The 18,458-nt window shown below is 43.0% G+C and overlaps 1 protein-coding gene across 1 annotated transcript; it reads left to right on the forward strand.

Annotated features, from left to right (window-relative positions):
• The first annotated feature begins 4,484 nt into the window (after positions 1 to 4,484).
• Positions 4,485 to 17,300, forward strand: RBX1 (ring-box 1). Its single transcript, XM_016162666.2, has 5 exons — positions 4,485 to 4,616; positions 6,639 to 6,717; positions 11,118 to 11,188; positions 14,185 to 14,270; positions 17,125 to 17,300. The coding sequence occupies exons 1-5, from the start codon at positions 4,539 to 4,541 to the stop codon at positions 17,135 to 17,137; spliced, it is 327 nt and encodes a 108-aa protein (XP_016018152.1). The 5' UTR covers positions 4,485 to 4,538; the 3' UTR covers positions 17,138 to 17,300.
• Positions 17,301 to 18,458: the final 1,158 nt, after the last annotated feature.

An 18,458-nucleotide genomic window follows, 5' to 3' on the forward strand; every position in this document is an offset into this window, starting at 1 on the left:
TATTTATTTTTGTCGTTGCATTTTCCTAAAATTTCCATTTGGGTCTTCTTTATGTCTTCTATTTCTTTGCTGAGGCTTTCTATTTTCTCATTTGTTTCAAGCTTATGTGTAATAGCTTATTGGAAAAAATTATCATTGCTGCTTTAAAGTCTTTGTCGGATAATTATAATACCTGTTATCTTGATGTTGATATATATTATTTTCACTTTGAAATCTCACAGTTCTTGTTGAGTGATTTTCAACTGAAACTGGACACCTTTATGAGACTCCAGGTTTTATTTGAACCTGTTTTGACTTTGTTTTCCTTTGACAGTGGTTCGGCAAGGGAAGGTGGAAGTAGAGTCCCCATTAACACCAAAGAATGGGAGTTCCAGCTGCCCACATGGTCTCTACTGACACTGCAGCAGGGGTAGCCTCACGCTTGCTGGGTGAAAGTCCAGACTCTCCACTCAGCCTTCTCTTACAGCACCCCAGCAGGAGGGGAAGCGGTGCCTCATTACTGCTGGGTGAGAATAAAAGTCCAGACCCCCTTGGGGTCCCCTCTTACACAAGAGAAGTAGGGAAGGTCGTCATCATCCAGAAGGGATAAAAGTCTCAACTCCCTAATTGGCCTCTACCACCCTGGCATGGGTATCAGAGCACCTGGCTACAGACACGGGAGCTGTACAGTCTAAGCTCCCCACTCGGCTTTGCCCGCATAGGTGAGAGTGGAGATAATTTTTTTCTGTGTTTGGATGGAGTAGGGCAGTTATTTTCTACAAGTTTTGTATTTGTTAGAGAAAGCAGTCTTTTGATGGGGCTTTGTGTGTGTGTGTGTGTTTTCATTGGCATTTTTGAGTTGCTGGCTTCTTCAGCTCCAAGTCTGATGTAAGGTAAAAAGAAAACCCAAGGAACTCATTACCACATCATTCAAGTTCTAAGGTCTCTAACTGGTCTGCCTATTCCACTATCAGCTTGTCTGTCGTGTGTGGTAGGATTGGGCGGAGGGAGGGAGGAGGGAGGGGAGGGAGGGGGGGAGAGGGAGGGGGGGAGGGGAGGGGAGGGAGGGGGAGGGGAGGGGGGGGAGGGAGGGAGGGAGGGAGGGAGGGAGGGAGGGAGGGGGAGGGAGGGAGGGAAGGAGGGAGGGAGGGAAGGAGGGAGGGAGGGAGGATAATGGGGTGACGGCTTAGCTCTCTCTCTCTCTCTCTCTCTCTCCCTCCCCCTCCCTCCCTCCCTCCCTCCCTCTCTCTCTCTCTTTCTTTCTTTTATATTTTTAGTTTAAATATATCCTGTCCAGGGATTTCAGTTTCACTTAGAGGGAAGAACAGGGAAAAGTATGTCTACTCCATCTTCCCAGAAGCGGAAGTCCTATCTAACTCTTTTAAAAGGGCATATCTGACCATGGGACACTCTGGTAAAAGCTCTTCCATGGCTTCCCATCATTAAGATAAACACCAACACCTTTTGCATAGCTCTACTGCACAGTCTTGCATGATCTGGGCCCTATCAGTGGCAAATGTTTAATGAGCAACTCTGGAAAAGAGATGCTAACAATTGACTCTTGAACATCATTGCAGACTCATTTATATCACTTTCTCCTTATACTCCAGCCACTCCAAGTTTACTAGTGTACTATACATTTTCCAGCTTCTAACTCCTTCTACACACTATTGGCTCTACCTGGGATGCCACTCTCTCCACATCTTTCAGTGTGTGTAAGTGCTAGGGCCAGCTTGCATCAGCTTACAAAAGCAATTGTAAACTTTCAGGAATTTTGAAATCTGGCTGCTAAAGCTACAAATCAGGGCTTTTTTTTTTTTTTTTTTTTTTAAGAGCTGATTTTTAAACATTTACCAGCACACCAGTGCATACTCTCCTCTTTGTCTAGCTCATCCTTCAGTCTCAAACCATTTCCTCTAAAAGGACTTTTTCCTACCCCCACCCCTGGACTTGCTTTCTACTTCAAAGTCCTTCCCTTTCCTGAAATCCACTGGAATTATCATTAATTGGCTTGTCTCTCTGTTATTATACCATAAGTTGAATGATGAAAGGAGATTTTTACAAATACTTAAAATATCTGATGCCTTTTTATCTAGACCAGCATGGTGTAGTTGACACACACAGAAGGTTCTGTAGATATTTTAGGAATATTTGTTGAATGAACGGATGGCTGAAGGAATAGAACTAAAGTAAAATGGTAACATATTGCATTGTAAACTGAGTGAAATTATGAAAATAGGTAAGAATGTGTATGAAACCTACACGAAATTTTCTTAGGTTTATGCAGCAGAATCTAGTATACAGAGAATATCATGGCCAATCACGACAGCAAGGGAAATCTGCATAGGAGAGATAGTACATGAGGTTTTTCGAGCTTAATGCAATCACCTCTAAGATCATCCATCTCCCTACTGTAGCTCTGGACAAAGCAGACAACTTGGAAATTGTTGCTGCTTTCTCTCTTGTATCCCTACAATCCCTTCTTCGCAAAGCTTAAACACTTAAAAAAATTTTAAATATGCCACTTAGTTCCCTCCCCTAATTTATTCCTCCAATATCTTCCCATAACATCTGAAATAAAATCCTTACCTGATCTGGCCTCTGCCTGTCTATCTGACATTTCTTACCACATTCTCCTTGCTCAAAAAGTTTCAAATTTATCCATTCAACACATACTGAACACCTACAATGTACCAGGTACTTCCAGGGGCTTGTTACCAATGAACAACACAATCAAAATCCCCTCTCTTGGTATGGACACATAAAAAGTAAACCTAATAAATGAGTAAGGAAAAAAATATTAGACGGTACATATAGCATTTTTTTAAAAATAAAAGCATAGTAAAATATATGGGTAGCAGATCATGCAGGGCTTTTAAGCCATTGTAAAGACTCACTTAACTGTCACTCGTCATAGAGGCCTAATCACCCAATTTGATGTTACTTACATTTCCCCTCAATCTCATGATCTTGTTTTGTCTTCTTCATAGCACTTAGTATTACTTGAGATTTTCCGATGTATTTGTTCATTGATATATCATTTCCCTACTAGGAGTTTGACTCTATCACTGTGTCTCTGTTTATAACAGGACCTTGTACCTACTCAATAAATTTGTTGAATGAAGGCCTAATATGCCTTCAAATGCCTTAATTTACTATGAGTTTCTAGTATTCTTATAGGGGCCTGTAGGAACACAACAAATAGATTACAGAAATCTTAACATGGAATCATTAACAAAATTTAGCTAAGAAAAACTTAGTAGGGTTCATACAATGCTTTAAGGTCTCAAACAATTTTTCTCTTCTCAAGTCTGGTTAAAGCTGTAATGTTTTTACGGATTTGTTGTTCCTGTTTATGACTAAGACAAGGAAACAAGTCGTAGAGTTCTGGGTTTAGCAATGGAGTTAACACACTCCATTGCTCTTGTTTCCTTTTACGAAAAATATGAGATTTTGAATAAGCCAAAACAAGATTTAAGAGTGATATTACTGAGGTATACCTCTGCAGGGTTAAAGGTGCAAAAGGGGTCCTGGTCTAGAAATACGGGGATGACAAAAAGTACAGGTGCTTTGGCTGGGAGGGAATGACCTGTAAGAAAAAATGGCTGAATGCTTCAAATTCAAGAAATACTGGGACCACAGATGTGATTATGGCACAAGGAGCGGAAAGAGGACCGAAATTAGGAAGGAGTCCATAGTTAGACGACCAACTGATGAACGAGAAATGTATGCTCATGTGCGTGAGGCTGAAATCGTGTACCTTAACCAAAGGCCATTCTGGGGCGGATTTGGTATTTCGGGCAGAAAGGGGATGCATCTCCGAGGCTCCTAAGCCTCCTTCCTCCACCTACTTCAGGCAAGCAGGTGAAGGCAGAGCTGGAGAATGCTTGCTCCGTTTGGCCCAAGGGAGGACATTCCGGGGGCTCCAGTCTCTCCGTTGAATCCTACGCATATCTCGAATTGGACTCAAGAACCTAAACAGTGCCTGGGCCCCGGATCTCCCCGCCTCAGGCCTCCCACAGGGAAGCTGCATCTCGGGTCTGGCTCGGAAGCCCATCAGGATTTGCAAACCGCCAGCGTGCGGACTCGAGTTTCGGCAGCAGGAGGCGGGATGCCCACCTTCGCCCCTTCTCCGGCGTTCCTCCGAGGAAAATCCGTCCGCAAGACGGGGCGGAGCTAGGGTGGCAGGTCGCAGCCGAGGCGGAGGAAGCAGCCACCGCCCCAGCTGAGGGAGTGTGGTCGGGGGCTTCCCGGGGAGGGCGACCAGAGCGAGTCCTTTCGAACATTTCCACCCGGCTCGCTCACGTCTGCGCCGCCCCGCCCGACCCCGCCCCAGCCGCTCCGGCCGCCGTCATCCCCCCAGCCCACGCAGGCGAGGGGTGACCCGACCAGCGCCTTTAAGAGGCGGGGCCACATGCTCCGCCCCCACCTGCTCCTCGCGCGCCAGTAAGAGACCGGGTGCGAGAGGCGGTGCCGGGGCTCTGCGGGGGGGGAGGGAGGGCGAGGCGTGCGCTGGTGCGCAGGCGCAGTAGCCGGGCGACAGAACGTGTGTTTCCAAAATGGCGGCAGCGATGGATGTGGATACCCCGACCGGCACCAACAGCGGCGCGGGCAAGAAGCGCTTTGAAGTGAAAAAGGTTGGGTCTCGCCAGCGCCTTCCTCAGGGAAGCTAGAGAGGCATGGATCTGGCTGGCAGGCCCGAGAATGGCCGGGACGCGAGAGAAAGGGCTTCATTTCAGGGCGTTCTTGGGACTGGGTACCACGCAAGGAAGCTGGTGGGCGGGTCTTAGGCTTGATCGGCATGATTGCGGCCCACTGCCTATGGCAGTATAGGTTTCGCTAAGAGGCTGAAGGGCCAATCACGAAGTTGCTTATTGAGATACGCGGGGTTGCGACTTGGCTGCGAGAGCCAAGCGTCTGAGTTGTCACTGGCGTGGAGGGGTGGGGAAGAAGAGGGTGGGGTGGCTGGAAGGGAGAGTCGGGGCGATGCGGTGGGTGGAGGTTGGGGCGGTGCGGCGGAAGCTGGGAACCTGAGGTCTTCCCGCAGTGGAGGTGTCTGAGGAACCGGGCTGGTGACCTCCCTGCCCCGCCCCTCTCTGATCCTCGGGGTCCCTCTGACTCTGAGGGACCCAGACCCGGTCCTCGCCTGATCGAAGCGTCCATTCCCATTAGCCCCCTTTCCGTCCCGAGCCCCGCCTAGTTAAAGTGTCTTGAGTGTAACTCTTGCCTCTTTTGAGAGGTCTTTTGGTTTGTCACACAAGCCCCCCCAGTCATGTGGTAATATCCAGAATCCCACTCCAGAAAAAAAAAAAAACATGGTGGAATCTGTTAAAAAAAAAAAAAAAACGCGAGCCTAAATCTTGCGTCATTTAGGGAGGGTTGAGTACTAGTTGCAAACGACCTGCTTAAAGTGGGAAAACAAAAAATGTGGAACGTGACTTTCTGCATGAAATGCCTTATAGTGGTTTGCTAACAGTTTGGCCGATTTCCACCTGAGATAAAATAAATATGTTCAAAATGAAGATTCTGAAGTAGGGACGATGTTACTCCTGGGACATCTGGCTAAACACGACGCTATTCCCCGTCCTAGTGGCTTTTTGGCGTTTCATTGCGTGCTCAGTTAAAACCAGCAGCCATATTGAATAATAATAGAAGTAGGATTTTTTTTCCTCCAAGTTGAAGCTGCCTGGTGAAAAGTGCTGAACTAGTTATTAGACAATGAGAATTGGGTTGAAAGAGATGAAGTTTTGGGAAGTGACATCAAATTAGTGGAGGAAAAAGGAATTTGGGAATACATATAATTGCAGAAGGCTGAAGTCTGAGTTACTTAAATGCCACTTTTGGATAAACTCTTATTGGAATTCACTAAATATAAGAGTCTGAGCATGAAAAGTCGAGAATATAAATTTATTTGGCGGTAGGAGCTCAACACAATTCTAGAGTTTGTTAGGAAGTAATCTTGTTAGATACAGGTGATGACCTTGTTCTGTGTACTGACACTGGGTAATTGGTTATCCAGCTTATCCCACGATTACCCATTTTATGATCCAATCGTCTTAGTTCATTTCTTCCAAGCTTTCACCTCCCCACTCATGTTTCCAAAGCTGCCTCAAAAAGCAGATATTTATTTATGTAGAAATTGAGTTCTGCAACTGCCAGGGGACCCTACATGCTAATTCTACTCTACCTATTAGACCTGAAACAGGCACTTACAAATTACTCCTGATGTGCTTACGTTGATATGGCTGACCAAATTATTTTAAGCTGTAGGAAAAAGTAAAATTAAAAGTTGACTCTTTGACTATGAACATGCCCAATCCCGTCTGATCTCAGAAGCTAAGCAAGGTCAGGCCTTCTTAGTTCTTGGATGGGAGACCACCTAGGAAGACCAGGTGCTGTAGGCCTAAAAAAAGTACAAGTTGACTCATTAATTTTTATGTTCATATACTCAACCATTTGTAGAATGGGTGAGCGTACATGTAGCTACTGTTGCCTTATGATATGATAAATAGGCGTGAAGTAATATCCAAAAGCTCTTGTTTGGTGGTCCTTGTGGCCAAAGAGATGATAACTGCAACTGCAACATGAACTCCTAGAGTATGTGTATGTGTATTTGTGTTACAAGGAGAGTGCATTGTTCCCCCTTTTTCTCTTTGTAGTGGAATGCAGTAGCCCTCTGGGCCTGGGATATTGTGGTTGATAACTGTGCCATCTGCAGGAACCACATTATGGATCTCTGTAAGTAGTTGGAGGAGACTGGGAGGAAATTGAGAAGGTTACAGAGATTATGGCTATTCTGATGTGACCAATTTTATTCTTCATAATATAAAGCATCGTCGGAGCACTTGGGGTCTTCTGCATCTTGTCCATTGGTATATTTGAAATAGCGTAGTTTTTTATGATGTTCTGGAGGCATACCCATTTCTCAGAATATATCTACTCAATCTAAAGATGGCAAGGTCACATTTAGAGTGAATTGTGGACCCTAAGGCCCGTTTGATTATTCTTCTGTATTTCCCATTGAAGACCCAGACTCAAAGGCAAAAATAGTGAAAGGAATCAAGTAGTAAACTTTGAGCTAAAATATTCCATCAGAACCGTGTTTCCTAGACAAAATTTATAAAGAAAAACCTAAGAAGTAAGAGTTTTTAATATTAGCACCAAACATAGTTAAGAGGACATCACTGCCAACATCTAAATAGGCAGTTAATTGCTCTAAAGGCATTTTGTTTAAATCTCCACATATTCCATCACACACGATTGTCAAATCCAACACATAGTGGATTTGACGATAGCTATTGATGGACTAACTTGCTATCCTCATAGCAACAGGGGCAAGAATGTTGACCACACCAGAAAGAGTTGAGATTAGTTCTTCATCCAGGTACAAAAATGGTTTGTTATTGAGATTAGAAGTGGGGCAAAAATATTTCAACTTTGTAGAATAGAAAGTATATGCACTTTTACTTTTTAAATCACTCATCCACCTCTCCAGCTTCATCTAGAGCCTCTGTCCTGCTCAGTCAGGTAGCTTATCTGGCTTTCCATTGCTGAAGTGTCCATCTTCTTTTAGAGCCCTTACGTATCCGGTTCCTTCTGCCTGGAATATTCTCTTCCTCTTCTCCCTGCTACCTTGTTCTAGAGCAGCACTGTGCAATCTGAATGTGACCCACAAATGCAAGCACATACATAGTTTAAAATATACTTGTACCGATATTAATAAAGTAAAAAGAAACATGATTTGTATTTTATTTGTCCTATATTAAAAAAAAAACATTTTAATTTTAACATGTCATCAGTATTTTAAAGTAAATATTTTACATTGTCTCTTTGTACTAAACCTTTGAAGTGTATTTTCCACTTACAGCACATCTTAATTCAGACTAGCCATATACCCAGGGCTTAGTAGCCAATTGCAGCTTTATTAGGCAGTGCAAAACTAACCTATAATTGTTCTTTAGATCTCACCTTGAACTTGCTCAAAGATCTTTTCTCTGACAATGCTTACATACACACAAACACAATCTATGACCGTTCTGTTAAATGTTCCAAAGACACCCTATGGTTTTTTTTGTAGCAGCCATTTAACTAGTTTTGTATCATGTCCATGTTATTTACTGCTATATTCCCAGCATATAGTATAGTGTCCTGTACATAATAGGTTCTCACGGTTTGCTCACTGAATAATAAAAACAGAAGATACGGGAATAGTCTGTGCTCATTGTAATTTTGAAAGCACCAATCAAATATTTTGTGTTGGATTGGAAAGTAATTATGGCAGGTGTTGGTAACTTATTGCCCTTGGTTTCTTGAGTTTTGACCCTGTTTACCTTTTCACAAAACAGTCAAAGCAGATCAGTGGCTACCATGTTTAATATTAGATAGAAGGAACCCATCGCAGAAAAACACATGCACAGTTTTAAATGTGTTTGGGTGGGGTATTAGATTACATATTTGCCAATTTTTTTGCCGTGTATTTTCACAAGGAGTTGTACCCAGATAAAATTTTACTGTCTTGGTGCTCTCTTCTGTAAATAGTTAATGATTTTATAGAATCCTGATTTTTTTTTTTTTTTTTTTTTTTTTTTTTTTTTTTTTACTTCTATATTTGAGTTGTTGTGTGTCTCCCTGGCTAGAAGTGAATGCACTTCTTGGAAAGACCGTGACAGACACAGACTATTGATCTTCCGTCTTTGAGTTAAACACTTGAGGGATCAGTGTAGGCTTTCGGTTAGACACCTGCTTTATTGTATATTTTAAATGTCAGATGAAGAAGTAGAACATCGAACTCCTATAAAAAATTATGCAAGTGTTTTCAGGTCATATCTTTTATTCAGTTAATGAATATTTATATTCTGGGCCTTTTGCTAGGCACCAGGATAAAACGACTCAGATGAAGTCCTTACCCTTAAGAAACATAGCCTTTTATTTAATACAAACTCTAAGGAGAAGTCTGGTTGCCACAACTGGACTTGTCTTCCTTTCAAGAATAAATGATTCTTGTAAAAAGACTTTTTCTTAAAGATGAAAATAAAGAATCTCAGTTTAGCATTGGCCATTTTCTAATAAATTTTGGTCTGGCATGAGATGAATATATACATGACTGTAAATAAGTAAGAGTCATTATGGCTGTGCCCCGGTTTGACTCCTATAGACCATTCTTGGTCTTTTTTGAGTTCAGGTTGATATTACATGCCCTACTATAGCTTCGTATTTTATATTGCCCCGTTTCTTGGTATTTTACAGAGTTGCTGAAATACACAATCTGCTAGGTGTTATTTTTCTCCACTACCCTGGGTAATCTTGTTTCATATGGAGAGAACATCTGGAAAGACTTAGACCCAGCCTTAGCCCATAAGAAGTTAGTCTTTTCCTAAAACCACAGGTCCATCAATGTTTTATAAGTGTGAAATCTGTCCACTTCCGAGATGAAGCCATTGCTTCCTTAGCAGTCCTTTGGTAGTAATGCTCTTGTTTTGAAACTAAAAAGTCCCCAAGCTTAGTATATCACTTTGCAGGGGTCTGACAGGAACCCGTAATGCGCTGCTTGTCTGTCTGCTCTAGGATGACAGTGTTCCCCTACTCCTTCCATTCTTAAGGTAACGACTACCTGCACCAAAAACTTGAAAACGTTTTAAATTTGAGAACATTTTACAGTTTTATTTAGTAATTTTTCATGCCATTTTGTCTCACATTCTAGACCTCAACCCTACCCCTCTTATATATTTTTGTTCTTTGTTAGGGATTTTCTGGTAAAAAATAAATATGTATTTGGCCCCCATTTTCTTTGTTTATAGAAGAGGTTTTTGCCCGTTTAAGTACTGAGAGCCTACTTTGTATTTGGCATAGAAAGAGAGTCCCTTAAAAGTACCTAGACCTAGAAAAATATAAACATGATAATAACCCTTGAAACAATTTTGTTATGTACTTAAATGTGCCTCTTATTTAGCTAATTTTATAATGCATAGCCCTCATTTAAGTGAGAGGATCCAACTTGAAGGACATCAGATTTGTCTTCTCCACCATCCCTTTGAATATGGTAGTGCACTCACAGCCCAGTAGCCTCTTGAATACACTGAATAGACCCTAGATTCTCTGATCTTATCAAAGGAGAACACAGTTATTCTCTTTGCAGTGTGAATGTGGATAGCAAAAGCAAGTTGCGGGATGGCAGGTCCTTTGTCTTTCATATTTTTGAAAGGCGAGGAAAGAACCCTTATTATGGTATATCTCTTCCCCTAACTAAGACCAAACATACCAATTAACATCTTAGCATCATTTTCTTACAATTTTACTATTTTCCACTGTGGAAGTTTGAAGTAATTGTTTCCTGTTGGTCTTTCAGGTTTTTCTTCTTCAGAGGGAGATACCATTTAGCTACCACCTTCAGAGAAGACAAATTATGTATTAGTAATTCTTGTTCCTTGAGCTTTGCTCACCAGTTCTCGATCTGTCAGATTTTCATTCAATTTAAGTTCTCATCTCTTCTTCCTCTATGAAGTTGATATTGTGTACATTTTCAGTAATTTGCTGTGTTCATCAGACAGAATCACTTCAGGGGTAGTCAGTATCAGTAAGTGGCAGGCCCCAAATCTCTAATCATTGGCCTAACAGATTTTTGCTTTGGTGAGTGTTTTAAAGACTTGAGTTTTGATGTCTTCATGCAGAGCACACCCTAGTTTGCCACAGGCCACTTTGCCCCCTTTTATCTGGCTTCTATCCCAGTTCATGTGTGTCTGCCTGACCCCTTTAGGCTTTGGAGCTTCAAGAGGGTGAGCCTAAGTACTCTTACTGCCTACAAGGAAGCATTTGCCAAGAATAGGGGAAAGATGCCATTTCTGAGAACAATAAGAGTTACAAGGTAGCTTTAAGAATTTGTAAAATTTACCAAATTAGGAGGAGTCACTTCCATTTGGACAAGTCAGGTTATATTCAAAATTTAAAAAGTGCCTTTCCTTCCTTACTCCTGTTTTTAAACAAGGATAGAAAATTCAGATTTATACCATGTGCCTACCCCCATCCCCAACCCCACCCCCACCCCCGAGCATGTCATTGTGTAATTGCGCAGATAGGACTGCTATAGATGGAAAGGTTGTTGCTCCTGAGGTCCAGTGACCTTGTCGCTCTTGTCCCCACAGGCATAGAATGTCAAGCTAACCAGGCGTCTGCTACTTCTGAAGAGTGCACCGTTGCCTGGGGAGTCTGTAACGTAAGGAAACATCTTTCCCTATCAGCATGACTTGTAAACATGTTACTGCTTTTCCTGCTTTTCTAGTCTTGAAAATAACTAGGGAAAAAATGACTAGCCCACCGTTCTCCCCAAAGGTATACAAATAGCGAAAAAGATTTGAAATCCTTGTCTTATTCATCTGTCGTAGGGTAACAATGCTTAGTTATTGCAGAGGCACTAGTTTGTCTTAACGGTAGAATGGGCCCACCTTTGTTCTCAACAGTTTGGGGATTCATCTTTGGGAATTGCTTTCAAAGCCTATGGCACAGTTTTTGAAATACCCTATTGGTGGAAATCTATCTTATCTGATTTTTTTTTAAAGTCTAATTGTCTTATGGAACTAAGTTTGGTAAATAAATTAAGTGTTCAAGTGTGTGTGTACGCACGCTTTAAGTGCAGCAAATGTACTAAGTCAATGTTTTCTGTGGTTGGTTTTTTTTTAACATGATCATGCCAGAAATGTTTGTGCAGCATCGCTGGACTGAATGTACGGCTTTCCGGGGTGTGACAGCTGTGAAGGATAACAAACATCAAATGTTATTTCTAGCATGTGTTAAAAATTCATCCTAATAGTCCTATAGCCCCAGTCAGATGAGCTAAAATTGTCCCATATTGACCTCTGGTACCAAGGGGTCAGAGGACCCACAACCTCCCAGTATAGCATAGGCCTGAGAGTCTCAGAGTCAGACCACCATTCTCTGTGCAACTTGCTAAGTGACTTTGGGCAGGTATTTGAGATCTCTCAGCCTGAGTTCCCTCAGGAAAAATAGGGCTAACAGTAGACTGCAGAGAGTTTATTCAGAATGAAATGATTTTATGTTAAAAGTGCTTAGAACACCTCCTAGCATATAATAAACGTAAGCGTTTGCTAAATAAATATAAATCCAAATTTGGGGTGGTTGCGATTACTGAAGAGATAGTAGCTATCAGTACTTGAGGCTCACCCATACCTTGTGATGACCTTAATTCTGTCAGCCCTTTGGACAGTTTCACAGAATCCTGTATTGACCAAGGGACAGTGTTTGTGGGGATAAAGAAATAAAATATATCGGACTCTTTGCTTTCCCTAGCATTCAGGCATATACTGGGAACCATGTTACTCTGGGGGAAGGAAGAGGGAGGTGAAGGTCCCCTAAATTTGACTAAGAAGGACTTCCCCAGAGAGCCTGCCATAAGGAGGGGCCAGTGTGGTGTGGCGGGAGCCTTCGGACTAGTCCTGGGTTCTAGTTCTGGGTCTTCTACTAACCAGCTCCATGAGTTAGGCAGGTCACTTGTCTGGAGTTCAGTTTCCTGTCTATTAACTAAAAACGATAATACTGCCATGCTTGTCATGCTTGCTTGCCAGGGTAATGCTTGAGTGATGAAATATATGGTACCTTCTCTGTAAACCCTAAAGCACTGATCAGTGTGCTTTGAGACTGCTGAACATACCCATAATATATCTAAGATCATTGGCAGGAAGCTATTTGGGATCAGGAGCGTTCAGAGATGCTGTCACCTGTCCTGCAGCCCCTCTCTCCCTCATCTTCTGAGAAAATCGGGGTATACAGGGAGCCTGTACCGCTACAGAGTACCTAATGGGGGAGGTGAGAGGTGGAGAAGGGTATCTTGGATACCCTTAGGTGAGCCTTTCCCTGTGATTGAGAAAAACACCTCAGCATTCTACCTTTTAGAAATGTTGTGGGTTTTTTTTCTTTTTCATAATGAGTTGTATGACAGTCAACAGGCAAGGGATCGTCCAAAAGCTGTCACTCTGCAGAATATTTGTCCTCTTGAGTATCCGCAGTATACTAGCTGTGGATTCCACTCTTAATGACCGAGTTCTAGTACTGTCTTTGTCAAAAGATAGTTCACAAGCTAATCACACTATGATTCTTCTTTAAGTTCCATGCATGTTTTGGAAGCCGTAACTGACCAGATTTCAAGGCCGTCATTAAACCAAGCCAGCAAAAGCTTTCATCGTTTTGTCGGGTGTCAGTGTCTCCCCCGTCCCCACCTCGGCTGCCCCATCGCAGATGAGAGGAGGAGGAACACGTGCCATTCCTTTCTAAATGCTCTACCCGTATGATCAGGGGGAAGAGAGTAAACATCAGTGGTGGAGACGTGATTAACATCTGCATGGTACTAGCTCACGCCCGAAAAATGTCACACAGGTTTTCCTCCTGCCCAAATCTGAAAGCCAGCTCCTAGCTCCCTGTCAGCTACCAGCATTCTTTGCCTTGTCGCTTCCTGTCCTGATGATGAAATAAGCTCTTTGATGTTCTTTCAGGTGCTTGTGTGCAGTTTGCTCATCATAATTCTTCCTTTTGCCCTAATTTTTTATCTCATTCCTTTTTTAAGACCAAGCCCCTCACCTACCAGAGGCTTATTACCGAGTATGGGGCTCTCGTAATAGTAATGTATCCGTGAACAAATTCGCAAGTAAAGTCCTTTGAATGGAGTTGAGCTGGTGAGGGGAGGTTGGGGAAGTGCCCATCTCAGCTCCGGGTGGGTGACAGTGGCAGTGCACTCCCAAGTGCTGAAGAGAAGGCTCTTCTCGTGGGGTGCCCGTTCTCCAAGGGAGGGGGACATCTGGGGACCGAGAATGGGGAGGCTTGAAATCTGATCAAGGGCCTCCGCCTGCATGTACGAGGAACGTTGGCGTGTCCCCTTACGGGCCAGGTAGGACTAGGGCGCCACATCCCACCTTCCCCGGAGAGGAGAGGAGAGAGCTCGCTGCCGGAACATGCACCGTTCTTCCTAAACAGTTTCCTCCTTTATTAGTAATGACATTTCTAGCAGGTGTTTCACTGGGAAAATCCTTGTACCTAACCCAGATGTATGGGTTGTGACCTTTGGCCTCTCATACTTTGTTACCTGCCGTTGTTCTTCTCCAGCCCCTGGGCATAACCAATCCACTGCGTTGGAGACATGTCGTCAGTAGATGCTGAGCCTACACAGAATCATTTTTAATAAAATGTATTTTTTTCTTCCAGCATGCTTTTCACTTCCACTGCATCTCTCGCTGGCTCAAAACGCGGCAGGTGTGTCCGCTGGACAACAGAGAGTGGGAATTCCAAAAGTACGTGTCTGGCTATTTTGACATTGTAAGACTGGGCTTTGTGGTCAGTGTCGTTCTTCGACTCATCTCAGGTGGATGGTACATAGTCTTAAAAGATGGAGCCATGGAACATGCCTCGTTTTATAAACTAGCTTTTGGCTAATTTAAGGACTCATCTGTGTGGAAAAGGCACAGAGGCGTGGCCGACGTTAGACGTGGGAAGCCCAGCGTGTCCCCATTGTCAGGGGTTTATGAGAGTCAAAAATATGAGAATCTGAAAACTTAGATATTTCTTTCCGAAATCACATCTGTAGGGCAGGAGCCATGCTGCTGCATCCTGGCTGGCATTCCCCCCTGGTGCTGTGGGTGCGGCAGCCTCTGCTTGGTTTGGTTGTGAGATAAACCTGGAGAAGCACAGTTATCCCATTTAATCATTTTTGAGCAAAAAACTGCTGTAAATAACTTGTTGTCTTTTATCAAATAAAGTTGTTTTTGGGTTATTAAAGAAAAAAAATCACATGTATAGTAAGGCTCCAGGGCCAATGTCAGGTATCTTTGCTTTGAGCAGAATTATATCCACCCATCTTATTTCTTTGGTTTATCTCATGCTGATTAATTCTGAGAGTCTTTGGCTATCCTCAAGTAAAGTGTGATTATAAAACCTGTCATAGTAAAATTTTAAAAATTCAGCTGGTCAGAAGGGTATATCATGAAACAGAGTCTCCCACCTTAGTCTAATCTCATTCCTGGAGGTAGCCATCAGCAAGAGCTTCTTCGTTCTATCTCCATATATCTACCTGTATGTATATGGTGAGTTTACATGTATAATTTTTTTCTTAACAAAAATGCGAGTATCCTTATGGACTAACCTTGCTTTATTGCTTCATACATTTTGAAGATGTTCCATGTCCACACACAACAAACTGCCTCCTTTCTAATGGTTACAGAGTATGTTTTATGTAGATGTGCCATGATCTGCTCAGTCCCTGTTGATAGATAGTTGGGTTTCCAGTTTTCCACTGTTAAAAACAACACATAAGGATGAACATCCTCATACGTGAATCTTTGTGTATGTGTCCAAGTAGTGTATTATCTGAGGCAGGAATTCTTCAAGGAGAGATGTCTGGGCGAGGAGTACGTATGTTTTTATTTTGGGCAGGGTCAGGTGAGGAGGCGCCAGGTTGCTCTCCCTCTGGCCAGCGCGGCGGAAGGGCCCTTTGTCCATGCTGTCGAGCTTTTCCGTCTTAGCTACTCTGGTAGTCGAAAATGAGTACTCCGTTACATTTTCTCAGTTTTGAGAGAGGTTGGACTGCTTTTCATGTGTTTCATGTCTCAGGTTTTTTGGAGGAAGGGGGATTTTTATTTAAATATGAGCCGTGAGTCATAGGATATCGTTTTAAAAACACAAAAATAGGTTCTCTGTTACATGTTTAGAAATTCCTTATTGGGACAGTTATTTTGTTTTTAGACTTGGTTATTTACTTAGGGGACGAGTTTTGGAAGTCATTTCAAATGCGTGCTCATTTTTTAAGAAACTTTCCAGACACTCAGTATCTGACTCCTACCATCGTGCTCCATTCAGCAGAGTGTATGCTAAGTAACGTGCAAGATTTAAACACGTGTGGTACAGTCCTTCCCTGTCCTTGGGGAGCAGGCAGTCTGAATGGAATTGAGACAGTAGTACATGTCCAGGCCAAAGCACTGTTCTGAGTTCTCAAGAGGCCTTTGTGGTTTGTCCTGCCTAGGGCAGCTCAGTTCCATTTTGGACCAAAATTGTCTCGTGTTGCCCGTTACATATGCCCAGCGCTGAGCGTAAGTGCGGGGTTGAAGAATTCCGCGTGTTGGGCTTTGACTTTATCCAGCCAGTGACTGTCCTGTCACTTCAGCCAGTGACATTGCCAGGCAGTGGTTTTCAGTGCATTGGGAAAGCAAATTCATAAGGAACAAATTATAGCATGCTTTAATCTGATAGACAACTTCTGGCTTGTTCTCCAGCCCACTAACAAACACTCGAGCTCCACCCTGCGTGAAATTTAGCACAACTTTTTTTAGACAGTGTTCAAGTGGGTTTCGTAGGAGAAGTGCTTAAAGGATCCAGCAGCCCTTCAGGGAGACTGAAGCAGTGGTCCGGGGTTCTGGGGCTCTGGTCTTCATCCATATCACAGAGCATTTCACACAGGCTAACCGCCCAAAAAGGACCAGCGCAAAGGATTAAGTAGGATCATAATGAAGTGTTTTGTGTTCAAGAAATCCATTTATACATGGGAGAAATTTTCTGGCTTTGTTTATTTTTATAATTTTATTAGAGCCAAATTTTGGCTTCTGGGAAAATCAAAAAACCATTTGAAGTTCAGACCTAGTTTTTCTGTAGTGCTGAATGTAGTCAGGGCTATGATCGGAACTGTGATAGGTTTTGACGTCGAGGGCTGTCAGCTACTCTTTTCTGTATTTGCCTTTCCCCAAACTTGAGTACCGAGCTGGCGCGACAAGGGCTGCCGCAGGTCGGGGAGGCCAAGAGCGCGAACTGTCTGAGCCGCTGGCCGGAGCCAGCAGAACGAGCTCCCTCACACCCCCAGCGCTGACTTTTCCCTCTCGCCTCCCTCGTTCTGCTCAGCATCTGCCGGTGCCTGGCGGTGGGTGTGGTTGAGACCTGGGGAGGTGTTGTCACTGGGAGGGGGGTAGTAGGTAAATGTGGCAGGATGACAGGAAGAAAGGGGCAGAGGCCAGTCCCGTAACCCGGTCTTGGGGCACACTTGTGGTCATTCACAGCTTTTCAAAGTTGTAATCAAATTTGTTCGTGTGCATAAGCAGGTTTTACAGTCTCAAAACAAGAAATTACTAAGGAATTAATAAAATAATTTACTTTGTCTTTCAGGTATGGCCACTAAGAATTCTTCATCAAGCTCAACTGTTATTCATTTAATGACTTACCCTCCTGTTACGTAATTGTAAATTAGATAGAACCGGGTCTTTTCTGCTTTTTCTTTTCGGTTTGCTTTCCTGCAGTCATATTGTATTCTATGTCAAATAAAATCCAGTTATGTTCTAGAACAGGTGTTGTCTCTTGTGTATGTGAAAAAAAGTCAGCATAAAGAAAGGGTCCCCTCTTCCTCGGCCGGAAAGCCATCTGGTGAAAGTGAGACGTTTTTTCATTAGAGTCAAAGCAGAGGTGTCCTTTGAGCACATCGCTTGGTCACAAGGAAGCCTGTCCACAGCCCGGTTACTGACAGCAACCTTGGGCACGCCACTTCTGCACCAAGCTTTCCTCTTCTGAAAAGTGACTTCTAAGGACTAAATGACATGTGGGCACAGGAAGAGGCTTTGTGAGCTGTAAAAGCACCATACAGACATTACCTTTGTGTGTGATGTGTTGCTTTCTCTTCATTGTTTAGAAAAGTAAACTTAAAAAAGATCTATGTAATCTTAGCTGGCAAAAGAATAATTTATGAACTCAAGTCACTAATTGGTATCACTTAAAATCGAATCAACAAGAGAAAGTTTTTTTCACCACCACCTTTTGAAATGTTGAGAACGTGTCAGCCATGGAAGGAACTGGCAGCAATAGTGTTAATTCAACGTCTTTAACTGGGAAGCAGCATCGTTTCCTGGAGTGGTTCTCAAAGTGTGGTCCGTGGACTCCTGGGGGAACCTGAGGCCCTTTCAGGAGATTCATGAAGTTCCTTTCCCAGCAGCGTGTCTGTGTGAGGCCAGCTTTTCGTTATACTTCAGTCAAAGCAACAAATTGAAGGAAGCAGACATGGAAATCCAGCTGTCTTCTATTAAGTCAGATGTGAAAGATTTACAAAAATGGAAAACAAAGCCACTCATCTAATTCTTTTTGTTTTGAAAAAGTTGCTTTTAATAAAAATATTTACGTTGACGTGTGATGGGTGTTTTTCTGTTTAAATTTTAAATGTCTCGGTTTCGATTTCCATCATGGTAAATATCTGTAGATAGAACCCACACAAAAACTCTTTGAGGGGCCTCAATTCTTAAGCCCATAAAAGAATCCCAAGACTAAAAAGTTTGAGAACTTCTAGCTTAGAAATCAAGAACTTTGAAGTCTTAATGAACCCGGATCAAACCCAGCTTCCCTACTCAGCTCGCTGCACAGTGCCTGGCACGTAGCAAGCACTCACGTGGAGGAAGCCGCTACTTCTGTTATTTTAGAGCTACCACCCGTGGCGGGAATCCCCTCTTTTAAACCCC

The sequence above is a fragment of the Rousettus aegyptiacus genome, unplaced genomic scaffold, assembly GCF_014176215.1.
Source record: "Rousettus aegyptiacus isolate mRouAeg1 unplaced genomic scaffold, mRouAeg1.p scaffold_m13_p_2, whole genome shotgun sequence".
NCBI lineage: Eukaryota > Metazoa > Chordata > Mammalia > Chiroptera > Pteropodidae > Rousettus > Rousettus aegyptiacus.

What these genes read in the sequence shown, in the direction of transcription:
- RBX1 (XM_016162666.2), top strand. Translation starts at nt 4,539, where the DNA reads ATGGCGGCAGCGATGGATGTGGATACCCCGACCGGCACCAACAGCGGC. An exon ending in AGCGCTTTGAAGTGAAAAAG is followed by an intron (nt 4,617 to 6,638) that starts GTTGGGTCTCGC and finishes TTCTCTTTGTAG; the next exon opens with TGGAATGCAGTAGCCCTCTG. An exon ending in TTGCCTGGGGAGTCTGTAAC is followed by an intron (nt 11,189 to 14,184) that starts GTAAGGAAACAT and finishes TTTTTCTTCCAG; the next exon opens with CATGCTTTTCACTTCCACTG.